General features: G+C 38.3%; 1 protein-coding gene across 9 annotated transcripts in view; it reads right to left on the reverse strand.

Moving 5' to 3' along the window:
• ptpn23a (protein tyrosine phosphatase, non-receptor type 23, a) overlaps window positions 1–24,199 on the reverse strand; it is a 100,363-nt gene that overhangs the window by 21,933 nt on the left and 54,231 nt on the right. For 8 of the 9 annotated variants that reach the window (XM_069922160.1, XM_069922156.1, XM_069922159.1 and 5 more), the window contains 8 exons: window positions 22,543–22,688; window positions 20,720–21,016; window positions 20,440–20,594; window positions 11,746–11,897; window positions 8,934–9,113; window positions 4,744–7,270; window positions 1,996–2,180; window positions 627–731 (listed from right to left, as the gene is read on the reverse strand). In XM_069922160.1, the coding sequence (XP_069778261.1) occupies window positions 627–731; window positions 1,996–2,180; window positions 4,744–7,270; window positions 8,934–9,113; window positions 11,746–11,897; window positions 20,440–20,594; window positions 20,720–21,016; window positions 22,543–22,688 (3,747 nt within the window). Of the gene's footprint in view, window positions 1–626; window positions 732–1,995; window positions 2,181–4,743; window positions 7,271–8,933; window positions 9,114–11,745; window positions 11,898–20,439; window positions 20,595–20,719; window positions 21,017–22,542; window positions 22,689–24,199 lie in introns of those variants that run through there. The other variant, XM_069922162.1, reaches the window with a different exon arrangement.

The raw sequence follows: 24,199 nt of genomic DNA on the forward strand, positions 1-24,199 counted from the left end.
TTTATACAGAGTGGTACCTGGAATTCATTGCCGGTGTGTGGTAGAGGCTAGTACAATGAGAATATTTAAAGTACTCTTAGATAGGTTCATGGACAGAAGAAAAATGGAATTTTATGGGCTGTAAGGGAGGGAAGGGCAAGATTAATGTGGAGTAAGATTATATAGGTCAGCCAAATTCCTGCACTATTTAATGTTCTAACAATATTGGAATACTCTACCAATGTAGACAGCTCTTCAAACCTGAACTGCAAATATAGTAACCAAGGAGCATGACTTATTATTCCACATACTTGCAAAAATGGTTCAAATATGGTGGTGACCAGTTGGGTGAGTATGAAGAGGTGGCACAGAAAAAAGGCATAAAACAGTTTTTCAGTGCTTTCTCATTTTAAAATAGGCAAGTTAGTTTCTAACAGATGAATCAATATTCTTTTCCATGGGTGATCAAATAGGGACTGTGTTTACTTCTTCCCTATCCCCCACCCCAGTAACTTAAACATCATATTACCATATGTTAAATTGAGGTCAGAGTACTGGATTTCTTTTCCAATAGCTTAATCACTTGAATTCTTCATTTAATACTGCATACAACCACATTCTTTCTCTGCAAGATCAGAAAGAGTTACCTGCAGTGGACAACGACAGGTGTATGTAGCGGTCGCTGGTGCAGATAATGTCCATGTACTTCTTGAATAAAGCGCAACAAATGATTTTTACTGTCAGGCAAACCCCTAAGGAATAAGCAAGTCACAATATTACAAATTCTATTTTAAATTTGGATTTTTATAAGATATGCAGCAAAGACAAATGAACGTTGGCAATCCTTACTAAAGACCAAATTACTGTTCATCAACATAATGAGATTCAAGACACACAGGAGAGTGCAGATGCTGGAATGTGAAGCTAAGCATATCCTGCTGCTGAAACTCAGCTGGTCAAGCAGCATCACTGGGAGAAAATGAATGGGCAACATTTTGAGCCAAAGCCCTTTATCAAGACTCTATGATATTAGAGTTTTGTTCCATGAATGTCAGCTCCAAAGTTTCAACTTGACAACGAGCATTATTAGACTATCTAATTATAGGATTTCAAGCAGGGTCATATGTGGTATCCTCACAACCCGAGGAACTGAATCTTAAGATTGCACACCTTTGTCCAATAGGTATGAACTGTCAGGTGGCTAAGCAAACCCCAGCAGTCATTAAAAAAAAAAATTCAAGGTGCAAATTTTAACAATTATTTAAATGATTGTACAATAAACTACTAAAACATTCATTGCTTGCTCTGAGATCTTGCTCTGTGGAAAGACTAAGGTTAAACTCATTGAAGTTTAGAAGAGCACGAGTGGATTTCATAGAGACATAAAATTCTGACAGGACTGGACAGGCTGGATGCAGGAAGGTTGTCCACGTAGTCTAAAACAAGAGGTCGCAGTTTAAGTCATTTAGGAGTTGTGAACTTGTGAAACTCCTTACCAGAGTTCCTTTCAGACATACAGCACTGTAAAGGGCCATTTCACCCACGAGCCCACGCCGCCCAATTTACACCCAATCAACCTACACCACCGGTACGTTTCAAACAATTGTTGAGGCCAGTTCATTAGATATATTCAAAAGGGAGCTGGATCTGGCTCTAATAGGTAAAGAGGCAGAAGGGTATGGAGAAAAAGCAGGAATAGGGTACTGAAGTCATCTGATCAACAATGATCATACTGAATGATGGTGCAGGCTTGAAGGTCTGAATGGTTTGCTCCTGTAGCTATTTTTTATGTCTACAATTCAAATAGCATGTGACAAAGGTACTTTTGTTTATCCCAGCCTAGAATAATGGGAACTGGAAATGGAAAAGTGCAGTAAACAACTATCCATACTAGTTTATATCAGCCAAGGAATCAAACCTAGGCCCTCCCTAAAATTTGTAGTTTAATAAACAGAGCTCATTTTCATTATTTTATCCATTTAGTTAATATTTAGCCATGAACAAATGAAAACTCACAGCTCAGGCCATGATGTAAACTGCAGGTGAATGATCGTTCTTTTCAGACTCTGGTCTTTGTACTGTAGTCCAATCATCCGCTCCACATGAGTTTGTGTTATTTTCTGTGTGGTCAAGGTCAAAGTAATGGGCCCATGTACTATCTGTTGGCCTCGTTCTGTGGGGAAGTAACGGATTACCTTTTGCTGCGAAGAGAAGATTGAATAATGGACAGTGAGCTACATCAGCGGAGTCAAATTAAATTTCTTCCAGCAACCACTAATTTTCTAGTACTATTATTGAACAATTGCTATTTGAAAAGTTAAACCTAAATTGTTTAGCTAAGAAGATAATAGTTAGTCAAAATAAAACAATGGAGGCAATGAAGGCCTTTGGCATTTAATCAAAATTGCTTCAGGAAGCTGCTTTAAAAAGATATAATTAGGGAATGACGTTTTGCCAGGAAGGTCAGCATTTATTGTGAGCCCTGAGTTGACAATAGAGATCAAGAATTTTGGATATTACTGAATAGATTACTTTGCATATCAAATGCTATGGGAATAGAATTCCATATAGACTGATCAGGTCAAGAACAGCAATCATTTTTAACTATTCTCTAGATTTTACCCATTAGAATTGAACTTTTTTTTGTTCACTTTCTTACAATTTTGGGTATATCTCAAATTACAATGGCCAATTTAAGTGACTCTTACTGCCTTCTCAAATCAATGATTATGCGCTGAGCTCCTATCCGGATTTTCCCAACATTAGAAATCTAAAGGGTATTGCAGGTAAGCACCAGAGTCGGGGGTTGTTCTGAATGGAGAGAAACAGTAGCCTCAATCTCGACTAGTAGGGTATTTAGGGGAGATAAGGAGAACTGCTTTTCCACAGAGGGTAGCAAATCTGTGGAAATCTCTTGCCAAGAAAGTAGCACTGGCTGTTACTATTAAATAGATTTAAGACAAAGTCAAATAGATTTTTGCATACAAGAAGAATTAAGGGTTATGGTGAAAAGTCAGGTAAGTGAAACTGAGCTCACAGCCCAAGGAACCATGATTTTTTTAAGGTGGTGGAGTAGGTGTGACAGGCCAGATGGCCCACTCCTGCTCGTGTTTCGAAAGTTCTTACTTGGGAGCTTTGCCATCCAACAGCTCAATACAGTACTAATGGACAGATATCACAATTTTGTTTTAATTCAGAGGGCAAATAATCATTCTTATCCTGTCAAATATGTAAATCAATGCAGTTTTTTTTTAATTCTGTTTTCCCAGAACAATATTCAAGTTGTCCATTGTAAAATTTAAAAAAATATTGCAGCTTAGAATAGTGGACTTTTCATCAATACAAAACAAAATCTGGGAACACCCAAGATATTTACCAAGTGTGGCCCACAATAAAATTTATAATTTGTGATGGGTGGAGAGAAAGCAAGAATAATGCAATCTATTCCTGGACATTAGAAAAGAATCTTTATCGACAGTCGATGATCACAATTACTATAAATACTGTATTTAGCGAAAGATCGTACAGTTAATTACATCTAAAAAAAGTTCAAGGATCCTGTAAACTTCACAACAGCCCAATGAATAAAATATCCACGTATTTACAAAAAAAATACATTAAAAAGTATGGGTGCACAAGTTGAAAGATTTTATTTGAACCTTGAAGAATTTAAAAAACGGCTGCACTACTGGAATGGTAGCACTGGTGCGGACCGGGGAAGAGTGGGGTGTGAAAATGTAGTACTCCTCTGCGGGACAGCCCTACACAGGTTTTAAACAGAGACCAGCAGTGTTTTTTTTTTGCGAACTCACAAATATCCAATATGGCAACACCAATACTTGGCATTGGTGGTCCCATCATGGGGTGCAGGCTCCTGGGATTTAGCAAACCAGTGTAGGGCAAGAGAGCAGGAGAACACCATATCAAGCCAGCAAGGGGCTTGGAAGCTGAAGGACTCCCACCAGGCTGTGGGCTGCTGGGGACAAGCTTGCGAGAACCAGGTATTGAGATGATAATTCAGGAGAGCGCTGATGGTAGAAACACTCCTGACAGGCCTCCTGCTAGCAAATTCCTAAATCATATTGAATGTTTGGAGCTAGGAGTTCGGGTTCACTGCTGGAATAAATGGGAGGTCACGCGGGTGCAATTGTTGTGGGAGAGCAAGTGAATGCACAGACGAGCGGAGAGCTAGTGAACCCACGGACGCGTGGAGAGCAAGAGAATCCATGGACGCGTGGAGAGCAAGTGAACCTACGGACGCGTGGAGAGCAAGTGAACCCACGGACGCGTGGAGAGCAAGTGAACCCACGGACGCGTGGAGAGCAAGTGAACCCACGGACGCGTGGAGAGCAAGTGAACCCACGGACACAGTTCTCTGAAGGGACTCCTTTGCTTTTTAGCGAGAGATGTGTCAAGTTAGCAGGTTGTTTAGAGAAAGGCTATGTGCTGCTTCATTGGTAAAGATGTTAACAAATTTTTGACAAATCTTAGAAATTGTTTCTGCCCTAAAAAGCATTTCATTAAACTCAAAAATTTGCTTGGAACAAGGAAGCAGGGTCTGGCCATTCTTGTTTCTGGAGCATACTTGTCTTCTAAGTAGCCCAACTGCAGCAGTGTGGAGAATGATGAAAATGAAGGCTAGTGGCAGTGCAAGATGCTCACAGATGTGAAAAGTGAAAATTAATCCCCCTATTGATTTTAATCCCCAAATATAAATTTAGTTAATCTTGTTAAGTATGTTTGTTAAGTATCACAATGACATACCTTCTCTACTTCCTGTTCAGAGACGAGCATAACTACAAGGGACACCTTTTGCTCGTGAATCATTAGCCAGAAATCTGATGCTGTTCCCACCAGTGGAGCCTGGGTCGCTATGATTCTCGGACAGTAAGGCGACAAGTCCTCAATCATACTTGCATTTATATAATCATCTTTTCCAGACTGGATTATTATCCTATTTTTGTCATAAGGCATGATATCCTGATGACGGTTTTTCATGGTGTAGCATCGAGCAATAGCAATTGATAATTGTCGAGCATCCTTTTCTTGAGCATCCTGCAAATCTTTCCATTTACAATCCAATTCAGTCAAGGTTCCAAATGATGGTCTATCCATTGAGTCAACAATGATTTTAAAGCTTTCCAATTCATTCAGCAACATTTTCACATGCTCTGGCTTCTCATAGGGATCTTTCTCTATGATTTGTATTCCCTTTGGTTTTTGCCCTTCCTTTGCATCAGCTTTGGTTGGCAGAAGAAGAGGCTGTGTGACTGTTGTCTGAGGCCCTCCATGCTGGCTCTCAGGACTGGATGATAGAAGGTCATCAGTTGAAGAGTTTTGTTTCTGAAAAGGTACTTCAGAGACAGGTGGGGTTGCTGTAGGAGTGCCGGGAGTAAGAGATTGTGGTGGCCTCTGTTGTATGACAGCAGATCCAGGTATTGCAGTGGGCAACATTGCTGCCGGCAAATTACTGCCCTGACTTTGTGCAGGCTTTGGAGAAGGCGTCACTGGAGCTGGTAATGGAGACCCAGGTCCAAATGCACTGGATTGTATTTGGCCAACAGCTGTGCTGGATACAGGGTGAACTGGGTGCGAAGAAAGTTGGCCAGTTGACACAGGCTGTGGTGCTCCGATATGATTTGGTAGAAGTCCTGGTTGCAGTCCAGGATGAAGATGAGATGGGACTGGTGTAAATGGCACAGCTGAGACCCCTTGAGCTGAGGATCCAGGCAGCAATGTCATTGGCTGTGACTCAGTGGCAGATGGTAGAGCATGGCATGGTTGAGCTTGTGGAACCATTGCAGCAGGAATTGCCTGTCTTGGTGGCTGTACACTACCTGGATTTGCTGGAAAAATAGCATTTGTTGGATGAGCTGGAACACCAGATGGAGCCATTTTATCTGGAGTAGAATGCTGATAGAGATGAGGTCTTAACTGTGGTTGTATTTGAGGTTGAGACTGAGGTTGAACTGGCACTGGTACTGAAGAATGGGGTGGGATCTGTGCTGGATTCTGAGGTCTTGGAGGAGGCTGGAACTGTGGCCTTGTCTGGGGAAAGAACTGTGTTTGGTAAGGTGGTTGAGTATGCATTACTGGCCTAATCTGTAGCTCACTGTCTAGATGCACCTGTGTTGGATGCTGGAACATATGCTGTGGTGCCTGGGTTGGACCAACAAATGGCAACACATTAGTGAAATGGCTCTGGGACACTTGACCTCCAGATTGATATGGATACTGGCCAACTGCACTCACTCCAGGTACTGAAGCAACTCGAGCTGAAACAGCAGGGACTTGTCTCATTGCTGTTTCATAAACTGGCTGCCTATTCATCTGCCCAGACATGGATTGAGGGTCTGGTGTAAAGCTAGAAATTGGAGTTTGTATGCTATCTACTGTGGTGGTTGAAGGTCTAATGCCCGTGTTTGACTGTGGGACTGTATTAGCTCCGGGCATCTGACCACAGAAGTGTCCAGGATAAGCCAATGTAGGCTCAACAGGAGGGGCAGGTGTGTTCAAACCAGCATTTACTGGTACAGGTACAGTTGAGGAAACATGTTGCCCCATTCCATAAAGACCAGCAGTACCATAAGGATGACCTACAGAAGAAGGGGCAGATATGGAATTTGGCATGTGTTGTGGTGAAATCCCTCTTGGAGGCAAATGGCCAGGTGTAAACTGGGGCTGACCAGGATTGAGATCTCTTATCCTTGTACCAGCAGGAAAGGCTGGTGGTGGTGGTGAAGAGGCAGAGATGTGTTGAGGGAGAACAGGACAGGATACAGATGGACCCATCACATGAGTAGGCAAACCAGATGCACCACTGACTGAAGGAGGCCCTGAATGGCTAATTCCGACATACGGTGATTGGGCCATGCCACCAATTGAACTTGGTGGCCGTGGAACCACCCCCCCATGATAATATGGAAGCATGTGGCCAGAAACTGATGTAGCCGTTGGAAACCGTTGACTGTGTAAAGATGGCTGTAGTGGTGGACTAGTAGTGGTAGCAGCAAAGAAAACCTCTGGAGCCGAATGCCTTATCCTCGGGAAACCAGCAGGGTCCATGGGATGTGGTCCAATGCCATCTACAGACATTCCACTTATGTGTGCAGGCAAGGTGTTTGGAGGTAAACTTTTCAATTCATTGGGTAGATCACTGAAAGCAAGTGCTGCATTAAGTGCTTGCATATCTAAATCTTCAATACTTGACAAAGACTCAAGTTCTGCATCAGAAGATTTTTGTAATGGCTTGGGTGCTGTCGGCCTTGGTGGTGGTTTCTTTTTCATTTCCCTGAAAAATATGAAGTACATGAACTGATGGTATTCTTTCCTCCACACAATTCCAATGTAAACAATGCTTTTCCTAAATAATGCACGTTATTCTGCTTTTCTTCACAAGAAACACAGGAACCAACAGCACAAGATCACAGCAGGAATAGCAAGACTAATGGTAAAATAACTTTGTACAGATATATAATCTTTTTATCTGAAATTTTGAAAACGGAATCCTCTGAAAACCAAACATTATTTCCGTGGATGTCGTCTGCACATCAAAGCTCAAATATGACCCAACGTGAACCAGCATGGTGCCCCAATGCTCCTATCAGTCAGATGTGCCTCTGCTGCTCACGAACTTTGAAGACTGTAAAAATGTCAAAAAGAGCTGCAGAGTCCCCTATGGGCAACAGAGAGAAGCAGAAAAGGAAGCGTCTGTCATTATCAATAGTGCAAAAAGTAGAGTTATTGCAGAAGTTTGATTGTGGTGTGTCTGTGCGGTGTCTTACTGAAGATTATGGTGTAGGAACTACCACCATATATAACTTAAAGAAGCAGAAAGATAGGTTGTTGAAAGTTTTTTTAATGTAATTTATAAATTTTTTTTAGTAATTTTATGGTTTATCTTTATCTCACTTCATTTACCAGCCCCCGCCCAGCGCCGCCGCAGCTCCCTCCAACCCCGCCCAGCGCCGCCGCAGCTCCCTCGCACCCCGCCCAGCGCCGCCGCAGCTCCCTCGCACCCCGCCCAGCACCGCCGCAGCTCCCTCGCACCCCGCCCAGCGCCGCCGCAGCTCCCCCTCACTGTTGGAGTGTCTTCGTTTTGCACAAATCTGAAATCAGTGCAATTATTTCATGTACCGCCATTACTATTATCTGAAACATTCCAAATTCCGAAAAGTGTCTGGTTCCAAAAGTTTTGTATAAAAGATTATGTACCTGTACAAGCAATTAAAACTTCAAAAGTATGACCCTACATATTTATCTTAGAAAAGGCCAAGAGATTGCAGTATAGATATGACCAAGAATGAAGATCAGAGGTTGAGTGAAAACAGGAAAGATACAAAATTAAATATAATTTTTTAATAATTTAGACATAGAAAAAGTAAATTTAGCATAGTAATGGGCCCTTCCAGCCCCAAAACCCATGCTGCTGCAATACCCCAATTAACCTACAACCCCCATACGTTGTTTAAAAGGTGGGAGGAAACCCACGCAGACACAGGGAGAACGTAGAAACTCCTTACAGACAGCACCAGATTTGAACCCAGGTTACTGGCACTGTAATAGCGGTGTGCCAACCATGCCGCTGATTCTAGCTACAGACTAACCTCAGATGTTCTTCTATTCTACTCATCCTTCCCCAATTTCCATGCAACTCTTCAATTCCTTCTGATGAAGGGGCTTGGACCTGTTAATTTCCTGGATTTACTTTGCATAGATGTTACCGGTTGTGCTTCCAGCATTTTCCATTTATAATCACAGAAAATGTATATATTTTATAATGGTCTGCAAATTTTATTATTGTTTGGCCCAATGAGGGTGAAATGAATTTATGCATGACAAGCCAAGTGTTGTTTAAGGATATCAGTTCCAAATCACTAATCAATGCCCTTAGAGTTTTTTTTTTAAATCAACCACTACCATATCCCAAATGGGGGTGGGGGGAAACAACTTACTGTTCCAATATCATCTGTCTTTGTTCTTCCTGGGATTTACAAATGTCTTTCATTTTATCAAGAAGTTTTGTTACTTTGTTTTCCAAATCTGCATAAAATTCTTTGCCTTCCTGACATTTTTTCATTAGGTCTTCATAAGCTTCAAATGATGCTACAAGCATCTGGATGGTAACATTCCACCTGTAAAAGTTGTACAATGTTAAACGTTTCCAGTTTAAGAACACGCCAAGTAATATACAAAAGGGTGATATCATTAATTCAATGAAAACAACAAGATTTCAACGACTGTGAATAGGTGTAAATGTTTTTTTACATTTGAAATACAAAACCAAATAACACTTTAATTATCTATAGAGAATTTTAATTATCACCCAAATCCACCAATTTTAGGAAAAATAAAATTAATAAAACTCACGCCTAGGAAGTATGTGTTCAGTTTCAAAGGTCCAACACAAATATATAATTTTAATAAATATATGAATCAATGCAGCAACAACTCAACCAAAAAGGGCTGGGCTGATAATTCAAATTTTCTTCATCTTACGATACTAGTTATTTTATAAAGTTACTGTGATGGTCTTTTCCTTGTTTATGCAATAAAATTATTACTTCTGTAATTCTCCATTCAAATCAGTATTTTAAAAAGACTGCAGAAAAACACTTCATGAAGTTGTTATAAGTATTCCTTGTTTACCCAAACAAAAAGGTCTTACCCACTCTTTTTACATAGCAGTAATTAGTTTATACCTTTGGGCACTATAAATTTAAGGCAGATTTTCCATTTGTTTCATCTTACTATTTTCGCAAAAATGTTAATTTGCAATTCTTTGAACTACTTCATTCACACGGCAACAAGAGGTTACATTACTGGACAAGAATTCCAGTAGTCTGAACCCAGGTACCAGAGATTTGTCTTTACCTCTCACCATCTTACCTGAGGAATTATTTTAGTTTATTCAATAACCACAGAAGAAAGTGGTATCATAAATAGTGACCATCAAACTACAGCAATGTTATGAAATCCTATCTAACTTGGGAATTTTGTTACCATCTTACATGGTCTGACTTGCTTAAACTGAAGGTTATATATTAATTGTCCTTCACAAACTTATTTGCATCCAATCACAACTGATTCCTTCCGATCAGCCAAGTCAGTGTCTTACCGAAGAAACTTGCCCCATCAGGATTTTCCAGATGATAACTGCTTTCTTTCAGGTCACCACAGAGTTCCTTTTCTGTTTCCCTTTTCTCGGGCGAAACATTATACAGCCAGCCATCTCCTCTTGTATGGATCACAAGAGCTTTGACCAGGCTGAACTAAGAACTCACAACCCATCTTCAAAATGGTGTTTTAAAACATTTACGCTTAGAGAAAATTACATATAATTTACAAAATAATTACTCTTTAAAAAAAATATTGACTCTATTTGGAATGTATGAATTTAGATGTTAAGCAATTTTTTATTGTTGTTTTGAGTGGGGAATTGGTGTATCGTAATTTTATACAAATATTTTTTGTATGTATTTTAAGCTCCAAGGAGGGGGGTAGGGTAGTTAGGGGAGGGATAGTGGGGTGGGGGGGGGGTTTATAGGGGATAGGCTTAGTTTTGTTTTTTGTATTTTATTTTATATTCTATATTTGTATTTTGTAAAATCTCAAATAAACTTTTTTTTAAAATGGGGTTTTTCCACAAGCTTGCCAACTTGTCCTGTTCCAGTCCCAGCTGCTGCTGCTGAACTATAGAACTGAATTATCTCTCTCTCTCTCTCTCTCAGAAAACCACATGACCCTCTGAGAACAGCAAGCTGCACTCAGACAGACTGCGGCTCCAGACCTAATGTTCTGAGTTTGTTCATCTGTTGCTTTCCAAAACAATAGTCCTTTGCCTCACAGCATGTCCAATTAACACCTACTTGTGAAGTCCTTATAGGCATTCTTCAAAGTTTTTGCAAAGACACCCAAGAGCCTGGACAGTCTGGCTTGAGCCGAGCTCTGGCATTTTAAATGAGATCAGTTTTGAAGTGTTTGTATCTGTGTGTGACCTAACTAAAAAACCTGCCACAATTTATCTCCTTTAAAACATATCTTATATACAATATAAAATATAACAATCTGTCACAGTACCTTTAGGCTAACACTACAGACTCCATCATCAACCCTGGATGTATACTATCTCACTGGCAGAGCTGATAGCACGCAGAACACAGAATTGACCCAAGCAATCCTCATCACTGAGCATGGATTTTGAGGTCTCTTGACAATCTGTTAAAAAGTGCAAACTAATCCCACTGATTACCATCAAATGTCTTCCCTTGATGAATGAATCAATATTCCCCACATTGAACACCACTTGGAAGGTGAGCTGTGGTAATACAGAATGAACTCTAGGTGGTGGACCTTTAATGTTGTACTACCAATAAGTTTAGTAGCTGAATCTCAAAGAGCATAGTTAAAGCACTTGCAAACATATTTAGACAGAAATGCTGACTCCAAAATTACACAGAAATCAGTCTTTTGATTTCCAGATATTAATGAATCAGGGAAAGTGAGGATAGGGTAGAAAAGTGGCAGAGGAAAATGAGTGGTCATGAACTTGGTGAATCACGGAGCCAATACCAGGGATATTCTAATCTTTCAGATCCAAAACCACTCTGGTTGTACCTCTAATGCCCAAGTATAGAAAACAACTAGTGCACAGACCTGGGAGCAATTATGAGGTGTTTATTATAGGAGATATTTGCAGCACCATGTGGTATGTTTGATGAGAAAAGCATCTCAATCAACAATGTATCATCCAGAGCAGCTACTCACTTCTCTTCTGCTTCAGCAAGAGCTTTCCTAATGGCTGCATATTTGACATTAGCATCTGTCAAAGCCTTCAAAATGTTTTCTTGGGCAGCAAGGTTTTGATCTATGTAAACTCTCAGCTGGTCATATTTCTTCAGTTGTTCTTCAAAAAGCTTCTGCAATTAAATTGATTTTAACAGCATGATTAAAGCAATATTGGTTGCATTATTGTGAATGCTATTGGCTTTTCTGTCATCCATAGAACGTTTCTTTTTTAAAATCACTAAAATCTATATTATTGCATGCAAGGAAAGTTAAAATTGGTAAGATGCTTTTAAACACACTCTTGCACAACTGGGAAAATGCCAAGAAAATTATTTGAAACCACCACAACACAATAAGAAATAGATGGGTATCAGTTGCTAGGGAAAAATAAGAATCCAATGAAGATGTACCAACAGGACGCTCTGAAAATCAGCGTGAATGTGTTTTTTCCAACTTATTTTTGAGAATGTTACAAGCTGAAAAGGAACGAGACGAGAAAGCCTATCTCCATGGATTCAAGTCTTCTGTTAATCTTCTTTGTTACAGCGAAAAACCACCTCAGCCTAGTTAGTTGCATTTCATGGCTAATATTTTCCAGCAACATCTCTGTAAATCTATTCTCCATCACCAACAAAGTTGTCACACCCTTTCAATAATGTGGTGGCCACTACTGCACACTATGATCTAATTATGGTTCAATAGATAAGCCAGCAAGATAGCCCGGCTCTTGTGTTTTATTTCTCAGCATTAGGAGCAAGTACCCCACACATGGTCTTTGATATTTTAAAAGCCTGTCCTGCTACCTTAAAGGAATAGTGAACATGCAATCCAGGATGTATTTTATTCTTTCGTACACTTATTTTTTGAGTATTTTATTTTTGTTTTTTTCCATAAATATACATATAAATACTCCAATATCAAGCACATATTGTTTTGTTGAAGTATTATATATATATATATATAAAATTTTATATAATAAATATATAATAAAAATATAATAAATAAATAGACGAATAAATAATTAAAAAAAATATATATATATATATGCACACACACACACAATCACTCTCCCTTTTCACAATATGAGTTCACACATTTACGTTGACCATCAAAAATTCTATATGAGGAAGCCACTCACTTGTATTTATACTATAGCAGCAACTATTGGTGCATTTATAATTACATTTGGGCTCCTATATGATCCCAAATATATGTCATATTTGTTCTTTAAGTTGTATGTAATTTTTTTCTATAGGTATGCAACTATTCCTCTTAGCAGTCCATCGTGATATATGTAGAGGGGTCAGATTTCCAAGTACTTGCAATACATTGCTTAGCCACTGCTAAGCCTGTTTTAACAAATTAAGTTTGGAATTTAGTTAATTTATTGCTTATTTCAGTAAAGTTACCCACAAGCTAAAGCTTGTGAAGGCCTCCCATTATCCTTGTTAATATTTCAGTAATATCCTGCCAGAAAGGTCTCACCTTCACACATGACGACATTGCATGTAAAAAACATTCCTATTTCTGTCCCACACCTAAAACACATTTCCGATATTTCAGATTTTGATTTAAGCAACTTATGAGGTGTGAGATATAATTGGTGTAGAAAATTATATTGTACTAATCTGTATCCTGCATTTATAATTAACGTCATGCTATCCAAACACCAATCAGACCAACACCTTTCCATTATTGCAACATCTAAATCTGACTCCCATCTCTTTCTCTCGATCTCTGTAAATCAAATTTTGCACTTTCATTCTGGAGAGCATAGTGCACTTTTGTTATGAATTTAGGTGTATTCTCCAGCCAAATTGTTTGTTCCATTTCACCAATTTCAGGTGGGGCACTTGGCTCACATCTTTCTCTTAAGAATAATCTTAGCTGGAGAAAACAAAAGAATGTTCCATTAGCTACTCCATATTTATTTCTTAATTATTCAAAAGACACAAGACATCCCTCCATAAAACAATCATCAAAAAAATCTTATTCCTTTTTCTTACCATGAATTCAATATTTTGTTACTCAGATTCATAGGAAGCAATACATTTTTAAATAATGATGTAATTAATGAAATGCCTGCTTTTTTCCAATATACTCATTAATTTCTTGCTATATTCTACTCATAGGTTTTATTATAGGGTTATCCCTCTTTTTTGTTATTAACAACATTCCACTTGTAAATAAAGATTTTCCAGACTGTTAGCTTGTGCTGATAATTAATGCTTCTTAAAATCTGGGAGCCTAAATCCTCCCAGTTTATAAACTCATGTTAGCTTTTCCAATGAAATGCTCAGCACTTTGTTATTCCATAAGAATTGCCTTGTATAATTATTTAATAATTTAAATAAATTTTTAGGTAGTGCAATAGACAATGATTGAAAACGACACTAATCTTGGTATCACTTTCATTTTAATACAATTTACTCTTACCACTAAAGTAATTGGCAAGTCTTTCCATTTCTGTAAATCTTTTTCTATTTTTTCTAACAAAGGAGTGTAATTAAATTTATACAAATTATTATCCATCATTATTCCCAAATATTTAATTCCATCTGTCTTCCATTTAAATCTACTACCTTTTTGATATCTTTCATAATCAAAACTCACCAGTGGCATTGTTTCACTCTTGTCCGTATATATTTTTAGAACCTGCTACTCTTGCATATTTTTCTAGTATTGTTTGTAATCTTATCATGAATCTAGCTGGCTCTGACACATATAATAGCACATCATCAGCAAATAAACTAATTTTATGTTCTTCCTGTTCAACTTTGAAGCTCTTAAATATCCGGATCTCTCCTTATAATCTCTGCCAGATGTCCAATGCTAAGATAAAAAGCACTGGGGACAGAGGACATCCCATCTACTCAAGGGAAAAACCGCTGACATCTGATTATTAGTTATGATTTGGCTTGTGGTTTATAAAGAGTTTTTATCCAATTTATAAATTTTCCGCCTATACCAAATTTTTGCAGTGTTTTTTTTAAAAAAAAAACAGTCTCAACACTCAAATGCTTTTGTTCCATTAGGCAGATTGTTATACTTGGATTCAACTTTGATTTTGCCATATGTATGATGTTAAAGAGTCTACCCAGATTATTTGAAGAATGCCTTCCTTTAACAAATCCCACCTGATCTGTATGTATTAATTTTGGTAAATATTGTCCCAATTTATTAGCTAGCAGCTTTGCCAATGTTTTATAATCATCATTTAGAAGTGATAGAGGTCTATATGATGAAGTTTTTAAATGGGTCTCTACTTTTCTTCAGTAACACTGTAATTATAGCAGTTGAGAAATTACAGGAGGGTCTGGGTCTTTACTGTCCTGTCCAATACATTCATCATGAGAGGCATCAATAAATCTTTAAAATGTCTATAGAACTTGGGAGGAAACCCATCCTCCCCTGGAGATTTGTTAGCTTGTAAAGTGCCCAAAGGTCTCTCAATTTCTTCTCTTGTAAAAGGGGCATCTAAATCAACCCATTTTCCATCTTCTAATTTTGGAAGTTCTATATTTGCTAAAAATTAATCCATCTCATTTTCATCTCCTAATAATACTGACTTATATAGTTTCAAACATTGCCTAAAAATATTATTTATTTTTGATTATGTTATAATATCAGCCCGTTTTTATTGCATTTATCATCCTAGATTACTTCTCTGCCTTTACTTGCCAAGATAAAATTCTCCTAATTCATATTTTTGTTTAGTTTTTAGTATATATTTTTTGTTCTATACATTTATAATGTTATAGCTCTTTTTTTATTCTCTAATAATCTGTTTTTCTTGTAACCCCATTCTTTGATATTCTTTTTCCAGTTTTGCTGTTTCTTTCTCTAAACCATCCAACTCTGTAGCATATTCTCTTAAGATTTTTTTTGTGCAAGAGATAATTTGTCCTTTTAAGGAAGCTTTAAGCGTATCCCACATTTAAAATGCTATTATCAGTAGAAGAAAGATTAGTTTCACAAAATAGTTCGGTCTCTTAATAAACTCACAAGTCTTTCCTTTTCAACATTGAGACCCCATCTAAACACACTTTTTAGTTTTTCAGTTATTGCAATAGTTATAGTTAATGGCAAATGATCTGCTAAAAGTCTCGACAAATATTCTTGTTTTTACCACTTTAATTTTTAATGGCCAGACAACATTAAAATCAATCCTTGTATGTGAATCACATACCCTTGAGTAGAACGAATTGTCTCTTCCTTGGTTATGTTGCCTCCATATATCAATCAATATTATTTCCTATATATAGTGTTGCTTTTGTCCTTGTTACTGTTCTGGCTGATTTATCCAGTATTGGACCTAGACAGAAATTAAAATCTCCTTCGACCAGTATATTTTGTCTTTCCTCTGCTGCTTTTAAAAAGATATCCTTCATAAAGGTTTGATTGTCATAATTTGGTGCATAGATATTCATAAAAGTCCATGATTCTGCATAAATTTTACAATGTGCCATTACAAATCTTCTGGCTTGGTCAGTCAGAGTTTCTTCTATTATTATTGGTATAATCGACAATGAGATAGACAACAGACTCGCCAAGGCAAATAGCGCCTTTGGAAGACTACACAAAAGAGTCTGGAAAAACAACCAACTGAAAAACCTCACAAAGATAAGCGTATACAGAGCCGTTGTCATACCCACACTCCTGTTCGGCTCCGAATCATGGGTCCTCTACCGGCACCACCTACGGCTCCTAGAACGCTTCCACCAGCGTTGTCTCCGCTCCATCCTCAACATCCATTGGAGCGCTCACACCCCTAACGTCGAGGTACTCGAGATGGCAGAGGTCGACAGCATCGAGTCCACGCTGCTGAAGATCCAGCTGCGCTGGATGGGTCACGTCTCCAGAATGGAGGACCATCGCCTTCCCAAGATCGTATTATATGGCGAGCTCTCCACTGGCCACCGTGACAGAGGTGCACCAAAGAAAAGGTACAAGGACTGCCTAAAGAAATCTCTTGGTGCCTGCCACATTGACCACCGCCAGTGGGCTGATAACGCCTCAAACCGTGCATCTTGGCGCCTCACAGTTTGGCGGGCAGCAGCCTCCTTTGAAGAAGACCGCAGAGCCCACCTCACTGACAAAAGGCAAAGGAGGAAAAACCCAACACCCAACCCCAACCAACCAATTTTCCCTTGCAACCGCTGCAATCGTGTCTGCCTGTCCCGCATCGGACTGGTCAGCCACAAACGAGCCTGCAGCTGACGTGGACTTTTTACCCCCTCCATAAATCTTCGTCCGCGAAGCCAAGCCAAAGATTCTTATTAATTAAAATCACCACTGCTCTTGCTTTTGAGTCAAATGAAGATGATATTACTTGTCCCACCCATCCTCTTTTTAATTTAACATGTTCTGATTTTGTAAGATGTGTTTATTGTTGAAAGACTATAGCTGCCTTTAATTATTTTTAAGGTGTGCCAAGACCCACTTTTTCTTCACTTTCCCATTTATCCCATTAAAATTAAGACTAATAAATGTTAACATTCTATCCATATTGATTTTTAAACAAATATTGTTTAACAATAAAACCTTCTCAATTGTTTAAATAATAGTGATATTTCCCCTTTAAAAAAAAGCACATACAATGTCCCTGCCCTGAAGGCGACGTAAACAGGAAACCCTGCAAAAAAAGCATGCAAAATCTTTTGCGCCATTTTTTATAGATTCTTCTCTCCTGGTGCCATTGTTCCCCCTTAGAACAGAGTCTCCACTGTGCTACTACTTTTTTAAAGTTTTCATTTTTTTCTGAGCTCTCCATGAACATTTCAATAAAATTTCCTTTTCAACAATAAATACAAAATGGTTTTAAAAAATACAACTTTTATTTAGTCCCATTGTAAACATTTTTCAGTCTTCTTCTTTGACAATCTTAGCCTTTTCATAAACCTTGCAGGAAGTTTTCCACCTTGTTCTGCTGATTACCTTTGGCTACTTCAACCCTCAAAGTCATGCGGAATTTCACAGAATATTTCAACAGAGATGGTCTTTTTACTGTCAAGCTCCTTCCATTGCTTAATCAATGTAGGATTAAAATTTTGAATAGCACTTATTCTGGTCAATCTCGGGCAGGCCATTATTTTGGTTAGAGCATTCATAGCCTGCTCCCAGAATTGTATAAAAGTCTCACCAGGACTGGTCATGGTTGCTGATCGCCGGCTCTCCTGGGTCCAAGGGTCCAGTGAGCCTTTTCAATATGTAATTTTTCTCTGAATGTCTTCTCCCAACACTTGTGGGATCGATGTTTCAAAGTTCATGGGATCTCTTCCCTTAATTCCTTTTCAGTCTGATAATTCGAACATTATTTCGTATGCTAAAATTCTCCATGTGGTCAATCTTGTCCAGCAGACCTTGTCTATCCGACTCCCATTTCTTTGCATAACTTTCCAAAGCTTTTAGCTTATCTTGTATTTTCTTGGTTCATTCTTTCCATCAAATCTTCAATGATTTATTTAATTTCAGTCATCCTTTCAATCATGTCTCTCATTACAATTTCGACACCTGTAAATTGATTGCTCAAGTTTTCCATTTTTTACCAGGATAATATTTAGTTCTTGTCCCAACTCCCCAGCTCTGCCGGCCCCAACGCCACACCCTTTTGGGCTTTCATCCTAAGTTCCTGGCTGAGTAGAAACTTTCTCAATTTTTGTTCTCAGCTGCCTTGGTTTCTTAGTACTTGTTTTGTCAATTTTTTTAGTGAAAAAGTTCTTAATTTTAAGATTTTAACCGTCTTTTTAATACTTCACAGAGAGCTCAATCAAAACACGTCTTAGTCCTTCACATGGCCACACACCCCTTTTGTACACTTCTTGATCTCCTACCACTTAATGTGCATTTCATTGCCTTCCCCAATATATTATTTTACACTTCTCCTGATTAAATCTCATTTTAGATTTGTGGTCACATCACCAATCATAACTTCCTAAATAAAAACAGAAAATGGTGGAAAGATTTAGCAGGTAGGCAACATATAAAGAAAGAGAAACTGAGCTAACATTTCACATCAAAGTCATGCAGGTTCTCAATCAGAAACATCAACCATCCCTCTGGAAAACTCCAAGACATTCTACGAGTATGTGAAGAAAAGGAGGATGACGAGAGTGAAGGCAGGAAAACTTGGGTATAAAGGGGGAAATGTGCATCAGGATGCAGGAGACAGGGAAGCACCATAGTGAGAACTTTGCTTCAGAGATTACTGAGGAGATAGACCTTGATGAATGTGCATTCAGCATAGAATAGACTGTGCTGAGGCATATAATGTAAGAGGGTAACCCTAACATTTTCTACTTCAAAACCTTTTTTTAAAATCCTCCTCAAAAAAAAATGACTATCAACTATTCTCTCAAATTCATGTTGAGTGCTCTTTATTACTCTGAGCTTCAAGGGTTAATTAAGGGATGACTGGCCAGTAACAATGATCCCTCTCTTCTTTTATAAAAACAGTATCATATTGTTTTCTTTTATTACCTATACTAAATTCATTTGACTGCTTCCCATCCTGGACCCACAAAACCTCATTAATCAGGAACCTGCAGTTCCTAAGGAGGTTGAGGAAGGACAACTTTTAAAGGAGCACCATTGAGCGTGTCTTGTTCGGCTGCATCATTCTGTGGTACAGTAGCTGTAAAGCATCAGAATGGGTCTATTCAGAGGATCATTAAAACAGCTGAGATCACTGGGGTCTCCCTTTCTTCTAATGAAGATATTTATTGGGAGCAATGTTTTAATAGGGCTCAAAGAATGATAGAAGACTCTTTCCATCCAGCATCTTTAACAAACTTCCAACAAGTAGATGGTACATGAGCATCAAAAATCAGGACTGCCAGGCTAGGAAAAAGCTTCTTACCACAGGCTCTGAGACTGAACAGTATCCTGTAACCAAGTAAATCACCCTAAGGTATCTATATTTTTATTTTAAATTATATTTTTATGTAAAGACAAGTATTATGTGGTGTTTAGTGTGTGTGTGTGTGTGTGTGTGTGTGTGTGTGTGTGTGTGTGTGTGAACCCAGTCCAGAGAAACACTGTAAGCAGTCAGATGATGGTAAACTTGAACATGACTGAAAAGTGAGTGGATCTAGTCATAACAGGGTCAACACTACTTCTTGTTTTCCTCTAAGTTCCTCCACTGATCACTCACTGGAGTTCAAAAGAACAAATGTTTTACTGAAGATAAAATAACCAAATACTAAAGCTGGCCTGTTCTTTCTCTTGAAAAGCAGAGAACCAGAAAATAAAGTCTTAAAATAGCAGGTCATTCATTTAAAACAGAGCAGCAAAGTTTCAATTTTCAAAGCAATCTTTGAAATTCTCCACTCAGCAGACTGTAGATACTTCTTCACTCAGTATATTCAGTATGAGACAGATTCTTAGGATACTTACTGAAATTAGAGGCTATAAGGTTTGGCCAGAAAAGGGATTTGAAGGTAATTGATTAGGTGTGACCATATCCAAATAACTTGAAATGCCAGAGGTCTTCAGTTTCTGATAATTAGCAAAGGTAACATATAGATCATGTGAAAATGTATTGTTCATTTTGTGAGAAGCAAAATCTGGTTAGATTGTGAAATGCACCCAAGGAACTGAATCAAGGGTCTTCACTCAATCATCTTGCTGTGAATTTAAAGTGTCCTAAACTAAAGTGGGATGTTGCTCACCAACCTTCATTTCAGAATGGTCTGTGGTCACTAGGGTTATAGTGATATCATCCTTTTGAATAGCATCTCTCAGCTGCTGTAACAGTGATGAACGCTGGTCTCTCATTTCTTCAACCTTTAATAAAATACGCTTCATGTTCTGCAGGGTAGCCTTTTCCTCTGTCGGGTACAGAAACAAAAATATTGCTCAGCATTACCCTACATACAGATGAGAATGTGGCTATAAGAAATTGTCCACAAAAAAATTGAACACAAATGGTTCAAAACAAAATATAGTTCAATACCATCTGAGATAGTGGGGGTTGGAAGAGCAGCACGAAGATCTTCTAATGGCCCGTTCAGCAGCTGCAAATTACTGATATGCAAATTCATTGCCTTGTGCAGCTCCATATTGGTGAAGCTAGCTTTCTCATGCACTTCCATGTACTTGGACCATTCCTTGCTGAGTTCTACTGTTCTGCTTGGCTGGTTCATTTTTCCAGTCACCTCCTGAAATTTCTTCTCCATTAATTCATCCTGGTCTACGAGTTCCTTCAATTCTCTTAATGACGATTCCACATCAGTGTAAAGTCCAGAAAGAACTGAGGGAAAAAAAAGTAATTAAACTTAGTGAATCAGGGGGTTTTAAGGGGAGCTGCAAAATGTGCTTGGAGAGAAAAATGAGAGAGAATTCCATTTTATATATGCATGGCACAGGTGCAAGAAATGGAGGCAAGAGAGGAAGCAGTTTTTGAAAAGGATGAACATCATGGCAGAACTTTATGAGGGTATTCCTGAGGGAACATTTAATAAGGCTATATGGGTAGCGCTTTGGAATTAAAAATGGTGGGGTGTGATCGCTTATACTATAGTGCTCCCCCCCCAAATAGTCAATGGGAATTAGAGGAGGAAATGTGTAAAGAGTTTGCAGGTAGATGTAGGATTATAATAATTAATCATGCTGAAGTCTCTAATAGTGACTGGGACTACCCCAGCACTAAGGGATTGGGGGGCAGAATTTACAAGATCACTTCACTACAGAGGGGGGTCAATCCTCAAGTGCCCTATGGGAAATGACCGAGAAGCAGTTGAGATGGGTACAATTACAATGTTTAAAAGACATTTAGATAAATTCATGCATTGGTATAGGCATTTCCTTAAAAAAAATACATTGAAAGACTACATAAATTGGTTACACGCTGCAAAAATGAAAACTATCTGAACACAAATTTCATTATCACACAGATACACAAACTGTCAATTTCAGATGAAGTACAAGAGTTTATGTTGGCATGAAATGAGCCCCTCGCCTTAACTTGTCCATGTCCTCCAAGATCCTTATCTGAGGTTAACCCCAATTACTGGCATTTGGCTCATAGCCCTCTAATCCCTTCCAGTGCCTCTCTCAATAACCTAGTATAAATCCCACCAGTGCTTAGGAGACTTATCCACTTTAATGCTCTTGAAGAGACCCAACACCCCCTCCTCCTTGATATCAAGATACCCAACAATATCAGCAAATCACCCCTCATCTCACTATCCCTCTGTCCTTATAGAGAATACCAATGCAAAGTATGATTTTGATACCTCATCCATTTTCTCTGGCTCCAGGCACAAATTCCTTTGAGTGTTCTATCACTCTCTGGTTATTCTCTTGTTTGTAATGCAGTGAGTTCATGTGTAGGCAGAAATGTGCAGTTAAAATTGGTATCATAGTTGGCACAGACATTGTGAACCAAAGAGCCTGTACCTGTGCTGTAATATTCTGTTTTATAACCAAGGAATCAAAATCTAGATCAACACAATGTCCAATTTTCAATGCACATCACCCTGAACTGTATCAACCAGAAGGGGGCATAGGTTTAATCAATAGTCTGAGTTGGTTATTTTCAGCTAGGAAAGAGTGGTCAAATAAAAACTACCATCATACCACAGATGTAGCTATTAGGGCACGATTTTTCTCATACACCTTTTCTATGTTACCCATATGTATCCGCTTTTTAAAAACAAATTCACAAAAGGAAAAGACCAAACAAAATAGTTATTCATCACAAAAATGAAAACTATCCAAACACAAATTTCAAAAATGATATGAAGTACAAGCCTTTACATTGGCAGCTAAACATACTTTGCATGGACTGAACCAAACTTCTCACAGTATCTGGTCGGACACTCAAAGCTGCACACTTTTCCATCAGGACAGGAGGAATGTGATTATACATATCTAAGTTATCAATCGAATCTGGATCAATCCTCAAAGAATCCATGAACTGCCTGTGATGAGAGGATAAAAGATAAATCAGATTTCAAATTACTCCATGGTCCTCTTTAAAACAAATTGCTCAACGAACAAAATTAAGAAGGTACAAAATATCATATGTATCAAAACATTAAGTGATTAATAAATCCTTTTAAGTTGTGGTATTCATGCAAGTCCAATGGACACGAGTTAGAAGAATACTGTATTTTATTTTTTAAAATGAATTTAACTAAAAAGGCCAATAGTGTCACCATCTTTGACACTTTCTCCATTCCAGTTAACAGAAATATACCCAAGTAAAACTAAATTTAATTCTCTCCTATATTCTCCAATATACTTCCAACTGAAATTGATGAGAAATGTCAATTTAAAAGGGGACAAAGGAGACCAAGCTAATAGTTATATTTAAGAAGAGAGAAATTTCAGCATGAGAAAGGAATTGAGAGGCAAGGGAGAAAGTAAGAAAATGTACTGGGATAATGATCAGGTATGTTATTACTGAAATGACAGTTTGAGGGGTTGAATGGCCTATTCCCGCTAGCATTCTTTTTCTTTTTCTATTGCACCACAGATAATAATAATTAAAAAAACATATTTAATCACTTTCAGAATTTTAATACTGATTTTTTTTCCTACACTGTAGTTCCAAGGAGGCAAAATTTTAAGATCTCAATTGCAAGAAGGAACCTTCGATAACACACTTAAATGGAAGCCACTATTTGAAATATTAAAAGATACTAAATTATCTTGCACAACATGCTGGGATTCCAATTTGATTTAGTCCCAACATCAACTGTTTTCATTTTTTTTAAACCCTCAGTGAGCTAAAATTCGCTCAATATAGGTATGATGTCAGTATTGGAATATTGTGTTCAGTTCTGGTCTCCAAATTATACGATGGTTGTGAACAAAATAAGAGTATAGAGGAGCTTCACCAGAATGATACCTGGGTTTCAGCACCCAAGAGATAAAGGTTGTTAGGTCTTCATTCCTTGAAACGTAGAAGGTTGAGGGGGGATTTAATAGAGGTCTTTAAAATTTTGAGGGGGATAGATAGAGTAGACTTTTTCCATTGAGGATAGGGGAGATTCAAACAAGAGGCCACGAGCTGAGAGTTAGGGGGCAAAAGTTTAGGTGCAACACAAGGGGAAGCTTCTTTACTCAGAGAGTAGTGTCTGTGTGGAATGAGCTTCCGATGGGAGGCAGGTGCAATGTTACCTTTTAAGAAAAATTAGGATAGGTTGATGGATGTAAAATGTATGGAGGGTTATGGGTAGAAAGCAGGTCAGTGGGACTAGGACAGTATTAGTGTTTTGGCGGATAAGAGCCTGTTTCCAAGCTCTAATTGTTATATGGTTATTTCTCTGCTTTTGCAGCTACTGAACACCTACTTTTCCTCTACATAATCAACATAAACATGAGCATCTCTTCTTGTACAGTGACAGAAATTTCACTCCAGGTTAACTCTGAGAAAATTTATCTGAGAAACAGTGCTTGTTTTACTAACAGTTTTCAAGAGGTACAC

The sequence above is a fragment of the Narcine bancroftii genome, chromosome 2 (assembly GCF_036971445.1).
Source record: "Narcine bancroftii isolate sNarBan1 chromosome 2, sNarBan1.hap1, whole genome shotgun sequence".
NCBI lineage: Eukaryota > Metazoa > Chordata > Chondrichthyes > Torpediniformes > Narcinidae > Narcine > Narcine bancroftii.